The sequence below is a fragment of the Saimiri boliviensis genome, chromosome 10 (genome assembly GCF_048565385.1).
Source record: "Saimiri boliviensis isolate mSaiBol1 chromosome 10, mSaiBol1.pri, whole genome shotgun sequence".
NCBI classification, from domain to species: domain Eukaryota; kingdom Metazoa; phylum Chordata; class Mammalia; order Primates; family Cebidae; genus Saimiri; species Saimiri boliviensis.
In genome coordinates this window covers 122,369,109-122,390,965 of record NC_133458.1, presented here as the reverse complement: position 1 = coordinate 122,390,965, position 21,857 = coordinate 122,369,109, and the positions used below count along the sequence as shown (strand labels likewise).

At 38.4% G+C, this 21,857-nt stretch overlaps 1 protein-coding gene across 4 annotated transcripts in view; it reads right to left on the bottom strand.

The window, feature by feature from the left end:
* Positions 1-1,767: 1,767 nt before the first annotated feature.
* Positions 1,768-21,857, bottom strand: part of NT5C3A (5'-nucleotidase, cytosolic IIIA) — a 45,163-nt gene continuing 25,073 nt past the window's right edge. For all 4 annotated transcript variants that reach the window (XM_039462146.2, XM_039462147.2, XM_039462148.2 and 1 more), the window contains 8 exons: positions 14,905-15,003; positions 11,753-11,822; positions 9,763-9,809; positions 8,982-9,067; positions 7,385-7,474; positions 5,308-5,470; positions 3,643-3,843; positions 1,768-2,775 (listed from right to left, as the gene is read on the bottom strand). In XM_039462146.2, coding sequence (XP_039318080.1) covers positions 2,674-2,775; positions 3,643-3,843; positions 5,308-5,470; positions 7,385-7,474; positions 8,982-9,067; positions 9,763-9,809; positions 11,753-11,822; positions 14,905-15,003 — 858 coding nt within the window. In that variant the 3' untranslated portion in view covers positions 1,768-2,673. The remainder of the gene's footprint in view (positions 2,776-3,642; positions 3,844-5,307; positions 5,471-7,384; positions 7,475-8,981; positions 9,068-9,762; positions 9,810-11,752; positions 11,823-14,904; positions 15,004-21,857) is intronic.

Here is a 21,857-nt window from a genome sequence, read left to right as displayed (position 1 = left end):
GAATTTGGCTAGAAGGGGCCTTGTTCTTAAGGCATTCATTTTATAGTGAGGTGACTGAAGCTGTACTCTTAGTAAGGGGCTGAGTCATGACCAGAATGTAGGTGATGACTTCAATGTTCTTTAGATTTATAGCATGCAATATACTTATTCCTGGAAGTATATTATAAACACCTTTGGGAAATAGCCAATATAAGCTGATACCAACACAGGGGTAAAGAGCTATCATTAAATCGGATTCCCAACTCTTTCTTCTATGTGCAAGTCTTCCAGGTAATTCTGATGCTCCCATGCCATGTTATCTGCTTTAATGCAAGAAGTTATTTTCAGTTTAATTTTAGAAACACTTAGGCAGGGTCTAGTCTGCCTTTTGCTATTGCGTTTTTGTTTCATCGTTTATTTGTTGAAACAGGGTCTTGCTCTGTCACCCAGGCTGGAGTACAGGACGTGTGATCTCAGCTTACTGCAAGCATTCGCCCCCCCGGGCTCAAGCAATCTTCTACCTCAGCCTCTCCAGTAGCTGGGACCACAGGTGCACACCACCATGCCTGGCTATTTTTTTGTATTTTCAGTAGAGACGGAGTCCTGCGTGTTGCCCAGGCTGGTCTCAAACTCCTGAGCTCAAGCAATCTGCCCACCCCAGCCTCACAAAATGCTGGGATTACAGGTGTGAGCCACTGCACCTGGCCTCTGTGTGTGTGTGTGTGTGTGTGTGTGTGTGTGTGTGTGTGACAGGTTCTTGCTTTGTTGACCAGCCTGGTGTGTGTGTGTGTGTGTGTGTGTTTGTGTATGTGACAGGTTCTTGCTTTGTTGACCAGCCTGGAGTGCAGTGATGCAATCACAGCTCACTGCAGACTCAACCTCCCTGGGCTCAGGTGATCCTCCCACCTCACCTCAGCCTCTCGAGTAGCTGGGACTACAGACATGCACCACCACACCTGGCTAATTTTTTGTAGATATGGGGTCTCCCTATATTGTCCAGGCTGGTCTCAAACTCCTAGGCTCAAGCGATCTACCCACCTTGACCTCCCAAAGCGCTGAGATTATAGGCATGAGCCACCACACCTGGCCTCCTTCATTGTTTATGATGATGAAAGGAGAGTGGTGGTGGAGGATAAGGATGGGCATTCCCAGGGAAAAAAAAAAAAAAAAAAAGATTTTCTAAAACCTTACCTTCTGCCACACCTGACTGGACTAGAGACTGCTGCTCACACTGGATGGCCAGAGCCAATCAGATCATGCTTTGTGTGTATCATAGCTCAGGTCCTAAAAGCAAACCAATTAGGTGTCCACAGGATTCGGAGTTAAGGGTAAGAGTCAGGGTCAAAGTCATCACAATGGCAGGTCTAAAGCCTGAAAACCAATGATGAGGCAGCAGCAGAGATGTGGAGTGGGTAGTTGGACTGTACAGAGAGATGCTGGCTCCTAATGTCACAATGCTGCTCAGTTTCAGTCACCATGAGGTGATTGCTTTCTGCCTGAGGTTCTTTTTGAAACTTGCAGATTTGTACCTTTACTGATGTTTTCAGTGGGAGAAAAGAATTTTCACAAGTCTCAGTATTTTCTGAAGGGCAGCTTAAATTTTCCCTGCAAATATCTTATCCTTAGACTTATAAAAATTTTGAAAATACTCAAATCTAAATAGCCACTATGACAAGGACTTTAGGATTCATATATCACAAAAGACAGGCAGACAGAAAGAAGAAAAAAATCATGGTAGGTGCACAATAAATATTTGTTGAGTCAATCAATATAGTTTTGACCACAGAATTAAAAAGACTTTCCATTTCCTATTTATTATCAGTGCTTCAGTGTAGAATGTTTTGTAATGATTAGCAATGTTGTAAACACCACCAGTTTTTTTCCAACAGTAAGTGCCAGTCTTTTCTGGTAAATATTGATTTTCCCCAGACAAAATAACAAAACCTAACACAATTTTAAGAGATGTGATACCATCAGCATAATAACCCAAATTATAAAAATGGCAGTACGTAAAATCATGCATATTATATCACCATTTCATAAAACTTCTTTTAAAATTTCTACAAACCTTCCCAGTTTAAAAGACTCCTCAAAAACTGCATGATAACATTAAACTACAAAATTCACTTTGGAAAAGTAGGGAGATATTTTTCTAATTTTGGCTTTAAGATTTTTTTTTTTTTTTTTTTGAGACGGAGTCTCGCACTGTCTCCAGGCTGGAGTGCAGTGGTACAATCTCGGCTCACTGCAACCTCCACCTCCCAGGTTCAAGCAATTCTCCTGCCTCAAGCCTCCCAAGTAGCTGGGATTACAGGCGCACACCACCACGCCCAGCTAATTTTTGTATTTTTAGTGGAGATGGGGTTTCATCATGTTGGCCAGGATGGTCTCAATCTCTTGACCTCGTGATTTGCCCGCCCTGGCCTCCCAAAGTGCTGGGATTACAGGTGTGAGCCACCGTGCCTGGCCAGATTTTTTTTTAATGTGTTAAAAGATGTGGTAAGGAGTGTGTTGAGAGAGGTGGAGAAAAAAGAGCTTCCAGTTGATGCATTCACCATGTCTGAAAATACTTCAGTTATACAAACGGAATACTTCAAGAGTAAGGATATATTATAAATAAGTCTTTCAGCAAGATGAACAGATGAGCAGTTCAATTGCACCCACAGGAGAGAGGTCTTCTTGGAGAATGCTTGTTTACAGAATCTTCTGTAAAATAGAGTTGGCTACTTCCAATGATTCATCTTGTACTAAAACAATATCGTAAGAGTCCATGTACTTTTCTAAAAGCTCATCCACCTAATCAAGAGAACAAAAGAAAATTAACATGCTAGGTGAAGAAGCAAATAATTTCAAAATGCATCTCACTGTCAGATCTCTTGGTCAAGATGCAATAAATTAAATTCACTTTCAAAAAATCTTTGAAATGAAGAAATATTTTCAAACTCTTAAAGACACACTGACAGACATTTTCCCACATGGTAGCTTTTCTCCCCAAAATACTCTCTCTCCAGTCCAGCGGTTTTCAACTGGGGTGATTTTGTCCAGAGAACATTTGGCAATGTCTAAGGGACATTTTTTAAGTCTCAGGCAGGGGACTGCTATCCAGCATCTAGTGGGTAAAAGACACAGAGGCCTCCTATAGAATACATATCCTCCCTTTTCCCAGTACCTATAGCATGCATATCAACTCCTTTAAACATGCATTAACTCCTTTAAACACCACCAGTGTAGGAGAGTAAAGAACAATCAAAATGCATGATCAAAACTATGCTTTGGCTGGGCATAGTAGCTCACGCCTGTTATCCCAGCATGTTGAGAGACCTAGAGGATCACTTGAGCCCAGGAGTTTGAGAACAGCTTGGGCAATACAGGAAGACCTCATCTCTACAAAAATTTAAAAATTAGCCAGGTAAAATGGTATGTGCCAGTAGTTCCAGCTACTTGAGGGGCTGAGGTGGGAGGATTATTTGAGCCAGGAAGGTGGAGGCTGCAGTGAGAAGTGACTGCATTACTATACTCTAGCCTTGGTAACAGAGGCTTGTCTTTAAAAAAAAAAGTCTCTAAAATAACTACTTTCTCAGGTGACCATGGCAACAATTGCCTATCATGTTTCATCCTCATTTTTTCTTAGCAGAAAATTAAATTACAGATTTATATACTTACTCTATCATTTAGATATCCAATTTTCAGAATGTGCTCAACATTGGCCACTCCATCTGCCATTCTTAAGTCTCCTTGAGAGTCTCCCAGAAGAATTATGTTACTATTGTCTTTTAGTTGATTGAAATATTCTGTATTCCTCAAGGCACCATCATGCTTGTTAAATACATGAATTAGTTCTCCTTTAAATCCTTTGAGCACCCCCTATGAAAAATGTAAGTCTTTTCAAATACTAGGTTTTAAAAATCCTATTTGTTGGATTTTCATATTTTGGAGCTCTTAATTGATGTCACTATTATTTCAGTATATTTGTAAATTTATCTTTAATACTAGAGATCTCAAAGCACTTAAGTCCATCACATTTATCATAGCTAAGAAGGGCTTGGAGAAGTAAATTATTTTTTTAGAGACCATTTTAAATGGTAAAACAAGAGCCTGGTGCAGTGGCTCATGCCTGTAACCCCAGCACTTTGGGAGGCCAAGGAGGGCAGATCACTTGAGGTCTTGAGGTCAGGAATTCGAGACCAGACCGGCCAATATGGTGAAACTCCATCTCACTAAAATATAAAACTTAGCCAGGTGTGGTGACACAGGCCTGTGTAGTCCCAGATACTTGGGAGGCTGAGGCAGGAGAATTGCCTGAACCTGGGAGGTGGAAGTCGTAGTAAGCCGAGATTGAGCCACTGCACTCCAGCCTGGGTGACAGAGTGAGACTCTGTCTCAAAAAAAAAAAAAAAAAAAAAAAGGCCGGGTACAGTGGCTCATGCCTATAATCCCAGCATTTTGGGAGGCCAAGGTGGGTGGGTCATGAAGTCAAGAGATCGAGACCATCCTGGCCAACATGGTAAAACCCTGTCTCTACTAAAAACACAAAAATTAGCTGGGCATGGTGACATGCACCTATAATCCCAGCTACTTGGGAGGCTGAGGTACCACTGCACTCCAGCCTGGCGACAGAGTGAGACTCCGTCTCAAATAGACAGAAAGTTTTACTACTTTTTTTTTTTGACATGGAGTTTCGCTCTTGTTACCCAGGCTGGAGTGCAATGGCACGATCTCGGCTCACCACAACCTCCACCTCCTGGGTTCAGGCAATTCTCCTGCCTCAACCTCCCGAGTAGCTGGGATTACAGGCATGCGCCACCATGCCCATCTAATTTTTTGTATTTTTAGTAGAGATGGTGTTTCACCATGTTGACCAGGATGGTCTTGATCTCTTGACCTTGTGATCTACCCACCTCGGCCTCCCAAAGTGCTGGGATTACAGGCTTGAGCCACCGTGCCTGGCCAAGTTTTACTACCTTTATTATTAGTCCATATCTTGCGGAATGAGAGTTTAAGAAAGGCACATTGTTGTGTTTTTTTTTGTTTTTTTTTTTTTAAGAAAACGGGGTTTCACCACGTTGGTCAGGCTGGTCTTGAACTCCTGACCTCAGGTGATCCACCCACTTTGGCCTCTCAAAGTGCTGGGATTACAGGCGTGAGCCACTGCTCCCGGCCAACGTTTTTAAAATATGGATATATTAACACTGAGAAGGATGGAGTCCCATAGTAGGCCTATCCACTTGGCCTAACTTAATGGATATATATTAAATAAAAACAAATAAATTTACATGATTAAAATATTTTCAGATTCTAAAATTATGAAGAATGATTTGATATTCTTACAGTTTCATCAAAATCCATAAAATTGGAGACGACTTTGACATTTGGATGATAAACACCAGCTTGACGGATAACCTCTTCTAGTACATCACCGATTCCAGCTGAAAATATGAACACGGGGATACTATGTTGTTGGAGCTTATCAAAGAAATTCTCATATCCTTCCCTGCAAGATGGAGATAACAAACTGATTATTAAAGAGCAAGATATAGATAGTTCTTTTTCACTTAGTAGCTAAAAAAATGATATATTCCTAGTAATTCTATAGCTCATTTATATCCTCATTTCAAAATACTGCCCAAGATGGCCGTTATTGATATCAACAATATTATAAGTTTTTCAAACAACAGTTAACTCTTTACCTTCCTTTTAATCAATTCTAATACTGCAAACTAGATGTCTTTAAGCTTTCATTGAATATGAATATAAACCTACAGTTCACAATTTATACCATTTAAAAAGAAATGGGCAGGCATAGCAGTGCATGCCTTATAGTCCCAGCTACTTGGGAGGGGAATGCTTGAGTCCACGAGTTCTAGTCTAGTCTTGGCAACACAGTGATACCCTGTCTCTAAAATGAAATTTAAAACAAGAAAACAATAGTTAAGCCATACCTCGAAAAACCCACTTAGGTTGGGGTGGAAGGCTGACTGCTGCCATTGTCAGAAAAGCAGAGTGGCAGGAACTTAGCTGTATTCTCGACATGTGGCTTGTCTCTTTACTAAGATCTTAAGCCCTCTTCCCTTTTTTACCCTTCCTGGGCTATAGGTTAAATAAAGCTGTTGTTGCCTACTAAGGAATGAAACACTTAGTAGCAGTCCTCACACTTTTGGACAATTTATTGCTTTCCTTTTTAGAGATAATCACCTTAAAATACAATATCATTATAAAAAAGTAAGGCTGGGCGCGGTGGCTCAAGCCTGTAATCCCAGCACTTTGGGAGGCCGAGGCGGGTGGATCACGAGGTCGAGAGATCGAGACCATCCTGGTCAACATGGTGAAACCCCGTCTCTACTAAAAATACAAAAAAAATTAGCTGGGCATGGTGGCACGTGCCTGTAATCCCAGCTACTCAGGAGGCTGAGGAAGGGGAATTGCTTGAACCCAGAAGGCGGAGGTTGCAGTGAGCCGAGATTGCACCATTGCACTCCAGCCTGGGTAACAAGAGTGAAACTCTGTCTCAAAAAAAAAAAAAGGTAACATCATCATATTTGCCTAATGAAAATTTTAGGAGGTAATAAAAAGTACTGAAAAGCCTCTTGTATCTTATAACTCATGCATACATATATAATTATATGCTAAAACATACTAATCTTTCCTAGAAACAGTTTTCAAACAAGTTATAGAATTAAAAAGTAGACTCATGTAAATTTAGACATAGTATACTGCAGGTGTGGTGGCCCACACATGTAATCCCAGCACTTTGGGATTGCCTGAGCCCAGGAGTTCGAGACCAGCTTGGGAAACATGGTAAAATCCCCATCTTTACAAAAAAAAACACAAAAATTAGCCAGACATGGTGGAGCATGCCTGTAGTCTCAGCTACTTGAGAGGCTGAGGCAAGGGGATCGCTTTAGCCCAGGAGGCAGAGGCTGGAGTGAGATAAGACTGATTATGTCACTACACTCTAGCTTGGGCAACAGAGCAAGACCCTGTCTTCAAAAAAAAAAAAAGTATACTTGTATACTTAAATCCCTTTCAACTTGATTTATACATTCGTTTCATATATATGTCTTTCTTAAGTATTTTGCTAAAAAATTTTTAAATGGTCTTGGTTCAAAAATTTGTAAGTCTTGACATTTTTATTCTGGAGAAAGAAAATACAAATTAGAATTTAAATCTTACAAGGCTCTTATTACCTACACCAAGATCTAATATGTCATTCTAAATTCCTTATCTAATCACTACCTATTTTGGGATAGGTGGCATGTTTTGGATATGTTTATATATGGAATATTCAATATCTTATTTTTAAAAAGTACAACTGACTATATATATATATATATATATATATATATATATATATATAAAATAATTCAAGGCTGTGAACAATAACAGCAAAAACACCCAAGAAACTTACTTGAGCATAACGTCAGATTCTGCCACAATTTCTTTAAGTTTAGCTTTTGGTAGAGCTTGTTCAACAAGCAAACCATGTGATTTGGTATACCTGCAGTTTATGACCAAAGAAAAAAAGAGTATCTTTATTACACAGTATTCTTCCATGTGAGAAAATCTGTTCATCATATTTGGATTTAAATTTTAGAGATTTAAGTGCATCATTAATGAATGTATACCTCATGTCTCAAAAGGTGATATGCATGTTCTTAGTGAGTTTCCCAGTCCTCCCAAACCCAGACTTAGCTTGAATATGTTAGTAAGGTCATGAGAGGAAACTAGCTATAAACCTTTCCTAATTCTACAGATAAAAATTCAGTGGCGGCATAATCCTTTCTCTGACTGCAATAAGAAGAATTAGAGCAACCCCATTTTATAAATTTGTTTGTATTTTGAATTTTCATGAAATGTCTACATACTGAAGATGCTATTTAGTGAGCAAGAGAGAAAATCTTTGTTATGGCAAGTGTTACATATAGATTAGCCTGCTTTATAATTATGTAAAAAAACACCTATAACCATAGCATCTCAGCATAAAGGGCCTTTAGACTAACTCTCACCCATTACAATTATGCAAATAACCACTAAAAAAGAAAGAAAGAAAAGGAAAAAAAAAGTTTAATTTTTCATCTGATACCTAAAAATACCCCTATAATATTCCTAAGTCTCCCTCTTCTCTGCCTGGGTCAGCTTCTATCATGTCAGTAAGCTCATTCTCCCAGGGAAGCATATTCCATTGCCAGAAAACTCTAATGACCGGCTTTTCTTTCTCATGCTGAAATCAGTCTTCTTATATCTTCCAAGTCTAAGTTCCAGTTCTGCTGCTACAGGTGTGTAGAGTTAAGTCTAATATCTTTGCAACATTTAATACCATAAATACAGATGAAGTATGTATACTGTTAGGTAACAGGACAATAAAGACATATCATTCCTTGTCTTCTAAGATTTTAAAAGAAGTTGTTGCTTCTCACATCAAAGCATTTTCTATTTCTTGAAATGTTCCTCAAGTGGGAAGGCTCAAATTCCTCTAATCATTCTGGTGGACTCCTCTGACTCCCTTAAGTTTGTCATGATCTTTTTTTTGGTCACTGTTGTCATGGTTTCTCTTAACAGCATTCTTCCAGAACCCAACACAATGCTTTCAGTGTGGTCTGCTTGGAACACTGCATTCTGATTAATGCAAGCAAAGGTCAATTTTTGGGTGACCATATCACCTGCTGGCTCTGAGTTCAGAGTCAGTTTAAATCCTTATACCTTTTCTTTACACATTAAGCCACATCTTGTCCATATACCTTAAAAAAAATTCTTATTTTTAATTTGAGACTTAAATGCAGAACTTTTATTTCTACTGGACTTCACCTTAACTAAACAAACCAAAAAGATTCCTAAACTGTTAGAGAGATTAGATAATTACAGTTCATTTTGTTATTCAATGCTCTAACTTACATAATTTATTAATGTTTATTTACAATACAGGTAAAAAAATAAGCCATCAGTTGTAACTGTAGTGTTGTTTCATTATTTTTTAAAAGTCCTCCTACTGCCTAATATACACTTACCATTCCACCATATAAGGGTACTTCTCTTCTACAGTAAGAACAGGATCAACTTCAATAGCGTAGTATTTTTCCTTTAGTTGCGATAACTAGGAAGAAATGCATAACTTAATCATGAAGATTACAGAGTAGTCATGAAATCTGCTTGGTTTTATTTAAATCAAAACAATGTAAACAAGTATTTTCCACAAACTATAAGTTGAGCTACTGCATCAATTGAAAAACTATTTGTTGATCTTAGTTGACAAGTAATCAAATATACCTGCAAAAAGCTACCTTTCTTTTGTAAAGTACTTTCAGGTGAGTAAAAACCAACTGACAATAAAATGATCAGTACAAAAAACACTTTAGTTTTCATATAAAGGTATTAAATTTGATTTGCATTTCAGATTGCATTTTGTTAAGGTATACACAGACACGTACTCAAGCAAAATACTGAAGCAACTTCCTCATCAACTTAAAGGAGTAAAACCTACAGAAAACCAAAATACTTTTGTTTTAATTCTCCGGTTAACATAACAACACCAGAGTCCTTTGGCAATCATTTAAGAGTTTCAAATCTAAGTTTTGTTGTTAAAAGTTACCATTAATTTTTATCTTTAAAATACATTTTGAATGTGTAATTCATACAGCAAACCTACTATTTACTGGGTGCTTACTATGTGCCAGGTATAGCTGTAAGCACTTTACATCCATTCTTATTTGTGTGAATGCACCTGAAGAAATTCTCAGGCAAAAGGGTAATGAAGTCTCTGAGTGATTATGGATTATTGTTAGTGTTTACCTTTTTTCTACATTCATCTGTAACCAGCTTACAGTTGTCAATGACATCTAAAGAAAGATAGAAAGCAATATAAGTATTAGAAGAGATACTCTGATTGATGTTACTACTACTATGAATAATTTGCTATAAAGTAATGGCAAAAAACTCAATTACTTTTATACCAACCCAACACTTTAAGTAATGCCAAATCAACTAACATGGTTATTATAACTTTTGGTCTCGGTGTAATTCACATGACACTGTTAGAGAAGCTAATGGTTTAAAATCTGAGATTTAGTGACTGCTTGCTTACATTACTGAGCTAGACAATTCAATATCTTTAAACACCATGAACTATGTATTGATCACTTCCACTTTCTCCTTTGTAATTAAATAAAAGAAATATATATGGGAAATATATTTTTTCTTAATAAAAAGATAATAAATGCTTAATGCAAACATCTGGAAAATGCAGACCACTGTAAAGAAGAAAACACAAATATAACGGTGAGAAGTTTTACCATTCAATAAGTCACTAACAATATTTTAGTATATTTCCTTTCAGTCTTAAGATTGCATGTATATCATTTAGATAAGAGATCACACCTAACCTGTAATTTCGAATTCTTTCTTTTTCATTTCACATTGTAGTCTGCATTTTTCCATGTAATTAAAATTTCTGGTATGTGAGCAGAAAAGAATTTACATCATTTCTGCAGCATTAAACTTTTTAGGTTGCTTCCAAGCATCTGCTATTAGTAATAATCTTATGTTGAGCTTAGTCACCATTATTTGTGTGAACAAAGCTTTTTTAAAAACTGCATTTGGGGTTGTTTACTTAGAAATTCTCCAAAGAGGAATTAATAGAGCAAAGGGTATGAAAATTTTTAGTGGTGGGTTTTTTGAGATAGGGTCTTGCTTTGTCATCCAGGCTGAAGTGCGGTGGTGTGATCATGGCTCAATATAGACTTGACCTCCTAGGCTCAAGGATCCTCTCAGCCTCCCAGATAAGTAGCTGGGACCACAGGCATGCCACAATGCCCAGCTAACTTTTAATTTTTTTGGTAAGAAAAGGTCTTACTATGTTGCTCAGGCTGGTCTCAAACTCCTGGGCTCAAGTGATTTTCCCACCTCTGCCTCCCAAAGTTCTGGGATTACAGGCATGAGCCACTATGCCTGGCAATTCTTAGCAGTTTTAAAAAATTATCAAGAAATTTTTCTTTTCTTTCCTTTTTTTTTTTTTTTTGAGATGAAATCTCACTCTGTTGCCCAGGCTGGAGTGCAGTGGTGCAGTCTTGGCTCACTGCAACTTCCACCTCCTGGGTTCAAGGGATTCTGTTCTCCTGCCTCAGCCTCCCAGGTAGCTGGGATTACAGGTGCCTGCCACCACATCCAACAAATTTTTGTATTTTTAGTAGAGACAAGTTTTCACCATTTTGGCCAGCCTGGTCTTGAACTCCTGACCTCAAATGATCTGCCCACCTCAGCCTCCCAAAGTGCTGAGATTATAGGCAAAAGCCACCACGCCCGGCCCCAAGAAAAAGATTTACACATGTATTAAAAGTAATTGAGAGAGTTCATTTCACCGTTTCCCTGTCAGGTTAAAGAGTGTTATTTTAAAAACTCACAGCCAAGTTGGAAAACAAAAAAGACATTAAAATTTGGTAATATTCCTAGGAAACAAGAGTATTTCATAAATGCTGTTTTTTCAGGTTAACCCAAAGTTTACAACCTATTTAAATATTTCTTAAATAATAAATAGACCATATTTGCCAAGAAATATTTCAGAAGTCTCTGATTCCCTTTGCTACCAAAACCATACATGAAAATAGCCATTTATATAATATGGGAAAAAAGAAAACCTCAAAAATATAGTTAGAAAAAGCAGCTCTCCTCACTGTCAATGTCCAAAATGAAATTTAAAAACCCAGTTATCTCACAGGTAACATAGATAGAGGATCTTAAAATAATGACATACTTTTGTGAATCTGTTTACAAATACCACACTTACTATGACACGTTGGGCATCTTTTGCCTTTGTATGAAAACCTACTGAGTGTCATATCAAAGTCCGTTATTATCTGTAAGAAAAGAGTGAAAGGCATTATTATAAACAGCCCACATGGCCAGAATTTCTCTGTGCTACCCAAACACATACTGCATGCTTTCCTAGATGCATGGGACTGTGCTCAGTCTCTGGTCCACACGGTTAAATTATTCTTTTTTTTTCTTATTTTTGAGACGGAGTCTTGCTCTTGTTGCTGTCTGGAGTGCAATGGCGTAATCTCGGCTCACTGCAACCTCTGCCTCCCGGATTCAAGTGATTCTCTTGCCTCAGCCTCCACCACCACCGTGTCACTCTTGTTGCCCAGGCTGGAGTGCAATGGCACCATCTCAGCTCACTGCAACTTCTAACTCCCAGGTTCAAGAGATTCTCCTGCCTCAGCCTCCCGAGTAGCTGGGATTACAGGCGCCCACTACCACACCCAGCTAATTTTTTGTATTTTTGGTAGAGTTGGGGTTTCACTATGTTGGTCAGGCTAGTCTCAAACTCCTGACCTCAGGCGATGCACCCGCCTTGGCCTTCCAAAGTGCTGGGATTACAGGTGTGAGTCACTGCATCCAGCAAGTTATTCTTTTACATTGATTTTTCTCATGTGGCTCATTTATAAAATCCCGAGAATAATCTTTACTACAAGGTGCTACCTTGAGTGCCCTAGCATTGTCACTAAATAAATCTGATTAATAATTCAGCCATAAAAAGCAAGGAGATGCTGTCACTTGCAGCAACATGGGTGAGCCTGGAGGTCATTATCTTAAGTGAAATAAGCCAGGCACAGAAAGACAAATATTACATGTTCTTACTCATATGTGAAAGCTAAAAAAGTTGATCTCATGGAGGTAGAGAGTAGAAAGATGTTTACCAGAGGATGGGAAGGGTGGAAAGGCTGAGGAGATAAAGAACAGTTGGTTATGAAAATACTGCTAGAAGGAATAAGTTCTAGTGTTCACACAGAGGGATGATTAAACAGTATTTTACTGTATATTTCAAAATATCTAGAAGAAAAGATTTAGGATGTTTCCAAAACAAAGAATAAATATTAGAAGTGGCAGATAACCTAATTACCCTGATTTGATTATTATACTTTTTACATACATTTTAAAATATCATATGTATCCCATATATATGTACAGTTATTATGTATCAACTTTAAAACTTGAAAAAATCCAGCCGGGTACAGTGGTTCATGCCTGTAATCCCAACACTCTGGGAGGCCAAGGTGGGTGAATCACTTGAGGTCAGGAGTTTGAGACCAGCATGGCCAATATGGTGAAACTTCATCTCTACTAAAAATACAAAACTAGCCAGGTGTAGTGGCATGTGCCTGTGTAATTCCAGCTACTCAGGAGGCTGAGGCAGGAGAATTACTTGAATCTGGGAAGTGAAAGTTGCAGTAAGCTGAGATCGTGCCACTGCATTCCAACCTGGGTGACAGAATGAGACTCTGTCTCGAAAAAATAAAATAAATTTAAAAAATCTAATTAATCGGTATGGGACTTTGCAACTGCAGGTGATATGGTTATTCTTCTCACTACAGATAAAACACTTTAATTTTGACCAACTTGGTCAATGCACAAAAATACAGTGAAAGCAATTCAACTATATGAAGCTCTTAGTTACTGATACTGTTACATGCTGGATTTAACTTGCTTATTTAAGGTAAACTATACAAATGAATGAATGCACATTGGAATAGCTGGCCAGGTCTTGAAACTTAGGAGACTGGGTTAAATATTATTTTTTAGAAATTTTTTTTAAAAAAGTAACTTTTACAGAATATCCACATTATTGATTTAATTTACATATAACGCATTCCTTTAAAACAGAGACAACTTTTTAAAAACTCGATTATGCCCTTAATAAGGTCATATGTTAATATGAACTACTATAATTTATTAAAACATGAAAGAGCAACTTGCCACTATACACTTTTAATATTATCCTTAAAATGGTTTAATACTTGTACGTAGCACGAGTTAGCTTAGTACTTAAGACTAATAAAAACTGACATTTATTTCAGGATTATTAATTTTTGTTTTTCCAATAGGGTATTCCATTTTAGAACAACTCAAGATATATTATTTTGGATTTTATATTCCTAAAGGATAGGCAAAAACTATCTAACTAAACTTGCTGTACTCAGATTTTATCAAACAAGATGAATCAGTCTGCTTTAACATTAAAAATAAAATAAGGCTGGGCCATGGTCACTCACATGTGCAATTCCAGCACTTTGGGAGGCCGAGGTGGGTGGATCACTTGAGGCTAGGAGTTTGAAACCAGCCTGGCCAACATGGTGAAACTCTGTCTACTAAAAATGCAAAATTAGCTGGGTGCGGTGGCAGACACCTGCAATCCCAGGTGCTCCAGAGGCTAAGGCAGGAAAATTGCTTGAACTGTGAGGCGGAGGTTGCAGTGAGCCGAGATTGTGCCACTGCACTCCCGCTTGAGAGACAGAGCAAGACTCAGTCTCAGACAACAATTAGCTGGGTGTGGGGCTGGCACCTGTAATCCCAGGTGCTTGTGAGTCTGAGACACGAGAATTGCTTGAACCAAGGAGGAGCAGGTTGCAGTAAGCCGAGATTGTGCCACTGCACTCCAGCATGGGTAACAAGGCAAGACTCCATCTCAAAAAAAAAAAAAAAAAAAAAAAAAGCCTTTAAAGCCTTTATTATTAAGCTTTTATTTTATTTTTGGAGTGCAGTGGTGTGATCTTAGCTCACTGCAACCTCCGCCTCCTGGGATTAAATGATCTGCCTGCCTCAGCCTTCCAAGCAGCTGAGATTACAGGCATGTGCCACCATGCCCAGCTAATTTTTGTATTTTTAGTAGAGACAGGGTTTCACCATGTTGGCTAGATTGGTCTCAATCTCCTGACCTCCTGATCTGCCCACCTCAGCCTCCCAAAGTGCAAGTGCTAGATTACAGGCATGAGCCACCGTGCCAAGCCCTTTTTTAAATAGAGAAGGGATCTCATTATGTTGCCCAGGCTGGTCTGGAACTCCTGGGCTCAAGCGATCCTCCTGCTTCCGTGTCCCAAAGCTCTGGGATTACAGGCATGAGCCACCATGCACAGCCAAGGCTTCTTGATAATTATTCACCTGAAGTTTGGCAGCTCCACCTTTGATAAGACCACAGATAATTTCTTCTACTCTGGTAGGGTTCTTGATTCGAACTGAACTTTTCTGGAATTCTGGCATCTAAAACATAAAAGAAAATTAATTAATTAGTTTTCATTCTTCTTTCCCCTGGTTCCTTTGATACCAAGCAGAAGCTTATGTTATTTAAAGACATAAAAATGTTAAGGCATTATTTTTAAAGAACAAGACACCACATCAAATTACCATTTATTTATTTTATTACTACTTTTAGAGAGACATGGCCTTTTTTTGTCACCCAGGCGGGAGTGCAGTGGCACAATTCTAGCTCACTATAGCCTCAAACTCCTGGCCTCAAATGATCCTCCCATCTCAGCCTACTGACTAGGTAGAAGGCATGTGCCATCCCACCCAGCTAATTTTTAAAATTTTTTTTAGAGGTAAGTGAGGTCTTGCTATGTTGCTCAGGCTGGTCTTGAACTCCTGGCCTCAAGTAATCCTCCCATCTTGGCCTTCCAGAGTCCTGGGATTAAAAGGGTGGGACACAAAGCCCACTCCCACATTACCATTTATACACACAAAAATATTTAAAGCATATCAGTATTTTCCAGGTACAGAGTAAGACAAAACTACATTTGTAATTCAATTACTTTATCAGAAAGCATATTTTTTTTTCCAATTATAAAAACAACCCATGCATATCAGAAATAACAGTAAAAATATAAAAAAAGAAAATAAAAATTACCTGGAATTCAACTACTTGAAGATAAACAAGTAACATTTAAGTTTATTTTCTATTAGTTTCATTTCTGTGATTTTTCTATTAGTTTCATTTCTGGGTTGTGATGCAACCCAGTGGGAGCCCAGAAATCACATTTTAACCATGAATACCCCAAGAACTACCCCTTGATTGATAGACTTTTTCTAAAAATCTTAAGACCACCCCCCCATAAAGCCTCCACTTTATATAACAAATATAATAACCAAACTTCCACCCTAATACTAATATAGTACCTTGAGCATATCCCTCTCAAACATGCATATATATGCACATAGTTTTAGCTCATTCTCATTATATACTTTTGCATCTGGTGTTTAAGAATTAATACATACATTTAGCTTGCTTACATATTTATATTTTAAAATGCTCCTGAGCAGAAAGGAAACAATTATCATGATTATTCCACCAAAAGTTTATCTTTGTATGAATAATTAAAATATATTTAAAATATTTTAAATTTGAAAAGCTGCTTCAGGACCTTTGCTCTTTTTTATTGTATTGTTTCCAAAATAATATACTATTCTTGGCAAACATTTTACAATAGATTTATTTCAAATTGGGATAACCGCCAAAACTATTGTACCAGGTGCAGTGGCACATGCCTGTAATCCCAGCTACTTGGGAAGCTGAGGTAGGATCACTAGAGCCCAGGAGTTTGATACCAGCCTGGGAAACATAGCAAGACCCATCTAAAAAAATGGGCTTAGGCTGTTACTTAAAGAGTTATGAAGACTTTAGGGTTGCTCAACAATTTAATCTTAAGTATTATTTCTTGTTACTAGCCACTTTATCACAAATAGAATTAAACTGATTGGATGAAAGATCTACCATCTACAATAAACTTAATATTTAAAAGCCATATTTAAGTAGGATGACTTGCAATGCAGCTAAATTTGATGTAGTGATCCTTTTAACTTAACTGGATGAGCGTCAATGGATTAAAGGTTATCTATGTATTTTATAGTGATTTTTTTCAATAGAAGGAAAGGCAGATAGGCAATGGTTCCTACATTCCTTTTTTCATTCATTAACCCATTCACTTGCCTAACCGACATTTACCTTTGTGTCTACTTTGTGCCACACACTCTTGCTAGATGCTAGGGATGTGATGATTAATAGTACTATTCTACTTTTCTGCTGAGTTTTAGGGACCATTGCTATTTTGCAATATCTCTTCTGTAGCTCCCTTACAAATACCTCAGCTAATAAGTTTACCTCTTGACAACTATCTTCTGTTTTTACTTAGTCTTAACTGGCAGATGCACAGTAATCAGCATAAGTTTGATTTAATAACCAATCCATTATGGTGAAAGCAACACAGGATATATATCATTGAATATTTTTTCACCAAAAAAATTAAATATTCTATTTTGGTGTACCAATACTAAGACGTCTTGCCTCAGACAAATCACATCTTCAAGTTCTCGATAGTGAATAGGAGAACGACACCCAGATTGCTTCGAAGAAGGCTGGTTTCTGCTACACTAATAAATGTAAGATTGGTTTATTTTATTTTTATAGAGATAAGGTCTTGCTATGTTGCCCAGGCTGGTCTTGAACTCCTGGGCTCAAGTGATCTCCCTGCTTTGGCCTCCCAAAGTGCTGGGATTACAGGTGTGAGCCACCATGCCCACCCAATACTGGTTTATTTTAAATCACAATGGACGAAAGAGAACTGGTAGCTAAAAGCATTGGTGGCTCCTGCACAACATATAATCATTCATTTTCAGATAAATAAGCAGTGATTACCCAAATGGCACAGAGTAAAATAATGATGAAATAGGCATAAGAAATACAGAAATGACCATTCTATCTATCTTGGGTTATATAGTACACTACACTCCTCTCCTGCAATTAACAACCTATGTCACTGATCTATATGAGAAATGCTTCACAAGAACTTTAGATATTGGATATTTTATTCAAATACTTTATAATATAGCCTAAGAAAGAGAATCAAAGACTCCTGTATGAAATATGTCAGAGTATCATAATATCAGCATGCTGTAGAAGTATGATGAAATATATCACATACTTCTGTTGTTGTTGCTGAACATCCCCCAACTGTTGAAAGAGATCGTATACTTTTGTTACCTCCACAAAGTCCTTCCTTCTATATCCCTCTTAGAAAAAAAACAGACCTGGTTTGTGGCACATAAATAACGATACTTCAAATTTGAAGGGCAAGTTATTTTGAATTGTCTGAAAAATTTACAGTTTATGATACAATTTTATGAAAAATAAGAAACTAAAAATTTCTATCATTTGTGGTAAAAAGTAAACAAATTCATTTGATAGTAAAGCCATAGTGTAAAACGTCGGGGAGAGAGCAATGCCTTCCTGAAAAGAATCCGTCAGTGTATGTTGGTTGATTGGTGCCAAATCTGAATCAACACCAAAAATGATTAAGATAACAAATGTATTTTGACCAATACTTAATATATTTAAACAGATGAAATGGATTTCAAAGTTATGCCATTTTATCCACAACTCAACTGCAATATTAGATTATTTGATATTATCTTGTAGATACACTGGGATAAGATAAAAATGAGAAGCAAAAAAAAAAAAAAAAAAAAAAGAGCAGCTCCATAGTATGGTTACCAAATTTCTGGGTGTGGCTTTGTTATCATCAATCCAATGATGATGTCCCAGACTAAAGATAATCCTAATTCTCAGGATGAGACTATGACAACTTCCAAATTTAATTCAGTTTAAACTAGATTTCCAATTATATTAAATTTTGATTAAAAAGAAAACATGGCCAGACATGGTGGCTCATGCCTGTAATCCCAGCATTTTAGGAGGCTGAGTTAGTAGGATCACTTGAGATCAGGAGTTCGAGACCAGGTTGGGTGACATGGCGAAACGCTGTCTCTACAAAAAAATACAAAAATTAGCCAGGCACAGTGGTACACAACTGTAGTCCCAGCTACTTGGAGGCTAAGGTGGGAGGACTGCCTCAGCACAGGAGCAGAGGTTGCAGTGAGTCGAGATTACACCACTGCACTACAGCCTGGGTGACACAGTGCGATCTTGTCTCAAAAAATAAAAAAAAAGATTTTGTATTACACACACACACACACACACACACACACACAAATACATTCTATTTAGAATAATGAATTATTATTCTTACATTAAAAATAAAAAACAAAATAAACCAATTCATCTCACAATGTACAGAGAATACAATATTTTAACCAAGACTAAAAAATTACTTGTACTTATGCCGGGCATGGTGGCTCAAGCCTGTAATCCCAGCACTTTGGGAGGCCGAGGCGGGCGGATCACGAGGTCAAGAGATCGAGACCATCCTGGTCAACATGGTGAAACCCCGTCTCTACTAAAAATACAAAAGTTAGCTGGGCATGGTGGCGTGTGCCTGTAATCCCAGCTACTCAGGAGGCTGAGGCAGGAGAATTGCCTGAACCCAGGAGGCGGAGGTTGCGGTGAGCCGAGATCGCGCCGTTGCACTCCAGCCTGGGTAACAAGAGTGAAACTCCATCTCACGAAAAAAAAAATTACTTGTACTTTTAATTTATAAATATATATGTTCATCTCTATGAGTTTCATTTATTATTTTTAAACTTTATTTTTGGCTGGACATGGTGGCTGATGCCTGGAATCCCAGCACTTTGGGAGGCCAAGGTGGGCAGATCACCTGAGGTCATCAGTTTGAGACCAGCCTGGCCAGCATAGTGAAACCCCATCTCTATTAAAAATACAAAAATTAGGCCCAGCGTAGTGTCTCACATCTTTAATCCCAGCACTTTGGAAGACCAAAGTGGGCAGATCACCTGAGGTCAGGGGTTTGAGACCAGCCTGGACAACATGGTGAAACCCTGTCTCTACTAAAAATATAAAAATTAGCTGGGCGTGCTGGCATGTGCCTGTAATCCCAGCTAGTCAGGAGGCTGAGGCAGGAGAATAGCTTGAACCCTGGAGGCAGAGGCTAGTGAGCCAAGATCATGCTACTACGCTCCAGCCTGGGGGACAGAGCAAGATTTCATCTCAAAATATAATAAAAATAAAAATACAAACATTAGCAGGGCGTGGTAGCACTCTCCTATAATCCCAGCTACTCTGGGGGCTGAGACAAGAGAAAGAATTGCTTGAACCTGGGAGGCAGAGGTTGCAGTGAGCCAAAATGGTGTCACTGCACTCTAGCCTGGGTGAGAGTGAGATTTTGTCTCAAAAAAAAAAAAAAAAAAAAAGGCCAGGCATGGTGGTTCACGTCTGTAATCCTAGCAATTTGGAAGGCCAAGGCAGGCAGATCACCTGAGGTCAGGAGTTTGAGACCAGTCTTGCCAACATGGCAAAACCCCATCTCTACTAAAAATACAAAAATTAGCCAAGTATGGTGGCGCATGCCTGTAATCTCAGCTACTTGGGAGGCTAAATGAGACAGGAGAATCACCTGAACCTAGGAGGCAGAGGTTACAGTGAGCCAAGATCACGCCACTACACTCCAGCCTGGGTGACAGAGAAAGACTCTGTCTTAAAAAAAATTTTACATTTATGTTTCTTTATTTTAATTTTTTGAGACAGGGTCTTGCTCTGTCACCCAGGCTGGAGTGCAGTGGCGTGATCTTGGCTCATTGGCTCACTGCAAGCCCCACCTACTGGGCTCAGGCAATCCCCTCACCTCCGCCTCTCAAGTAACTGGGACTATAGGGGCTCGCCATCATGCTTGGTTAATTTTTGCATGTTTTTGTAGAGACAGGGTTTTGCCATGCTGCCCAGGCTGGTCTTGAACTCCTGGGCTCAAGCAATTTGTCTGCCTCAGCATCCCAAAGTGTTGGGATTACAGGTGTTAGCCACTGCACCTGATCTATTTTAAAATTTTTGAGACAAGGTCTCACTCTGTCACCCAGGCTGGAGTGCAGTGGTGTGATCATGGCTCACTGCACCCTTGATCTCCTGGGCTCAATCAATCCTCTTAGCCTCCAGAGGAGCTGGGACTACAGGCATCTGCCATTATGCCCGGCTAATTTTTTAATTTTTGTAGAGACGGTCTCACTATGTTGCCCAGGCTGGTCTCGAACTCCTGGGCTCAAGCGATCCTCTCGCCTCAGCCTCCCAAAGTGCTGGGATTACAGGCATAAGCCACAGCATGCAGCCTCAGTGAATTTTAAATCACCATGGCCCACATAAAAATTACTTTGAATCACTTAAGAAATTTCAGTAAGGTATTCTCAGAGAAATATTCTTCTTTGGTTTTCCACTGATTATATTTGGTAGCAAGAAAAGTCTTCATTACTGCAGTGGTACAAAGGAGTAGGCACTACAGTTTTTATCCAATTACACAGAAAGTATAGATTTTAATCCATCTATTCAAACTCGTATATTTACCTACACACATAAATGATTCTAAAATTTATTTGGAAGATTGTGCACTACTAAATTTTAGTAATAGTGATTTCCCTTGCCTATTATATATTCGGTCTGTTTTCACATTAAATTCTTTCGTTCCCCCTCCACATATTAAATATCAGACAGTGAGTGAAGCAGCTCTGTAAGAGATACATAAAATATAAATCTTACACTCAGGATGCATGTTCTCTAATGTGGATTATAGAAACACAAATAATTAATACATTGCCAAGATGTCCAGATAAAATGTAAGAGGAATAGAAGAAACAGAGATTTCTTCTTCTGGGGGGAAAGGAGGAAGAGTCAACAGAGCTAGGCTCTGGAAGAGAAACAGGATTTAGATATGCTGAGATTAGGGAGGAATCAAAGTGCAGGGTCTAATGTGAGAAAAAGAGAAATAGCTCTGTTTGTCTAGAACTTAAGTGTACACAGAGAAGTGTGTGTGTAAAAAGTCTAGACAAAGAGAGCTGGAGCCTGTTAATGAGAAGTGAAGAATAACATGTTATAAAGTTGCCAAATTATACAAAAGACCTATCAATATTTTTAGAAAAGCTAAACCAAGGTAAAAATTATGTAAATTAATGTAATAGTTAAAAGAAAAAAAACAAAAACATCTTTTGGATTGTTTTCCTTCAACAGTCTGAGCAATTGTGGGGTGAATACACTGCTACTTCCCTCTGCAGACACCTTCTATAAGGGGCTCTAGGACCAAAGTAACAACATTATACAAAGGTATCATTAACACTTTATATGTCAGGAAATTCCTATACTGCTTGTACTCACGTAAGTTAAAAAGAAA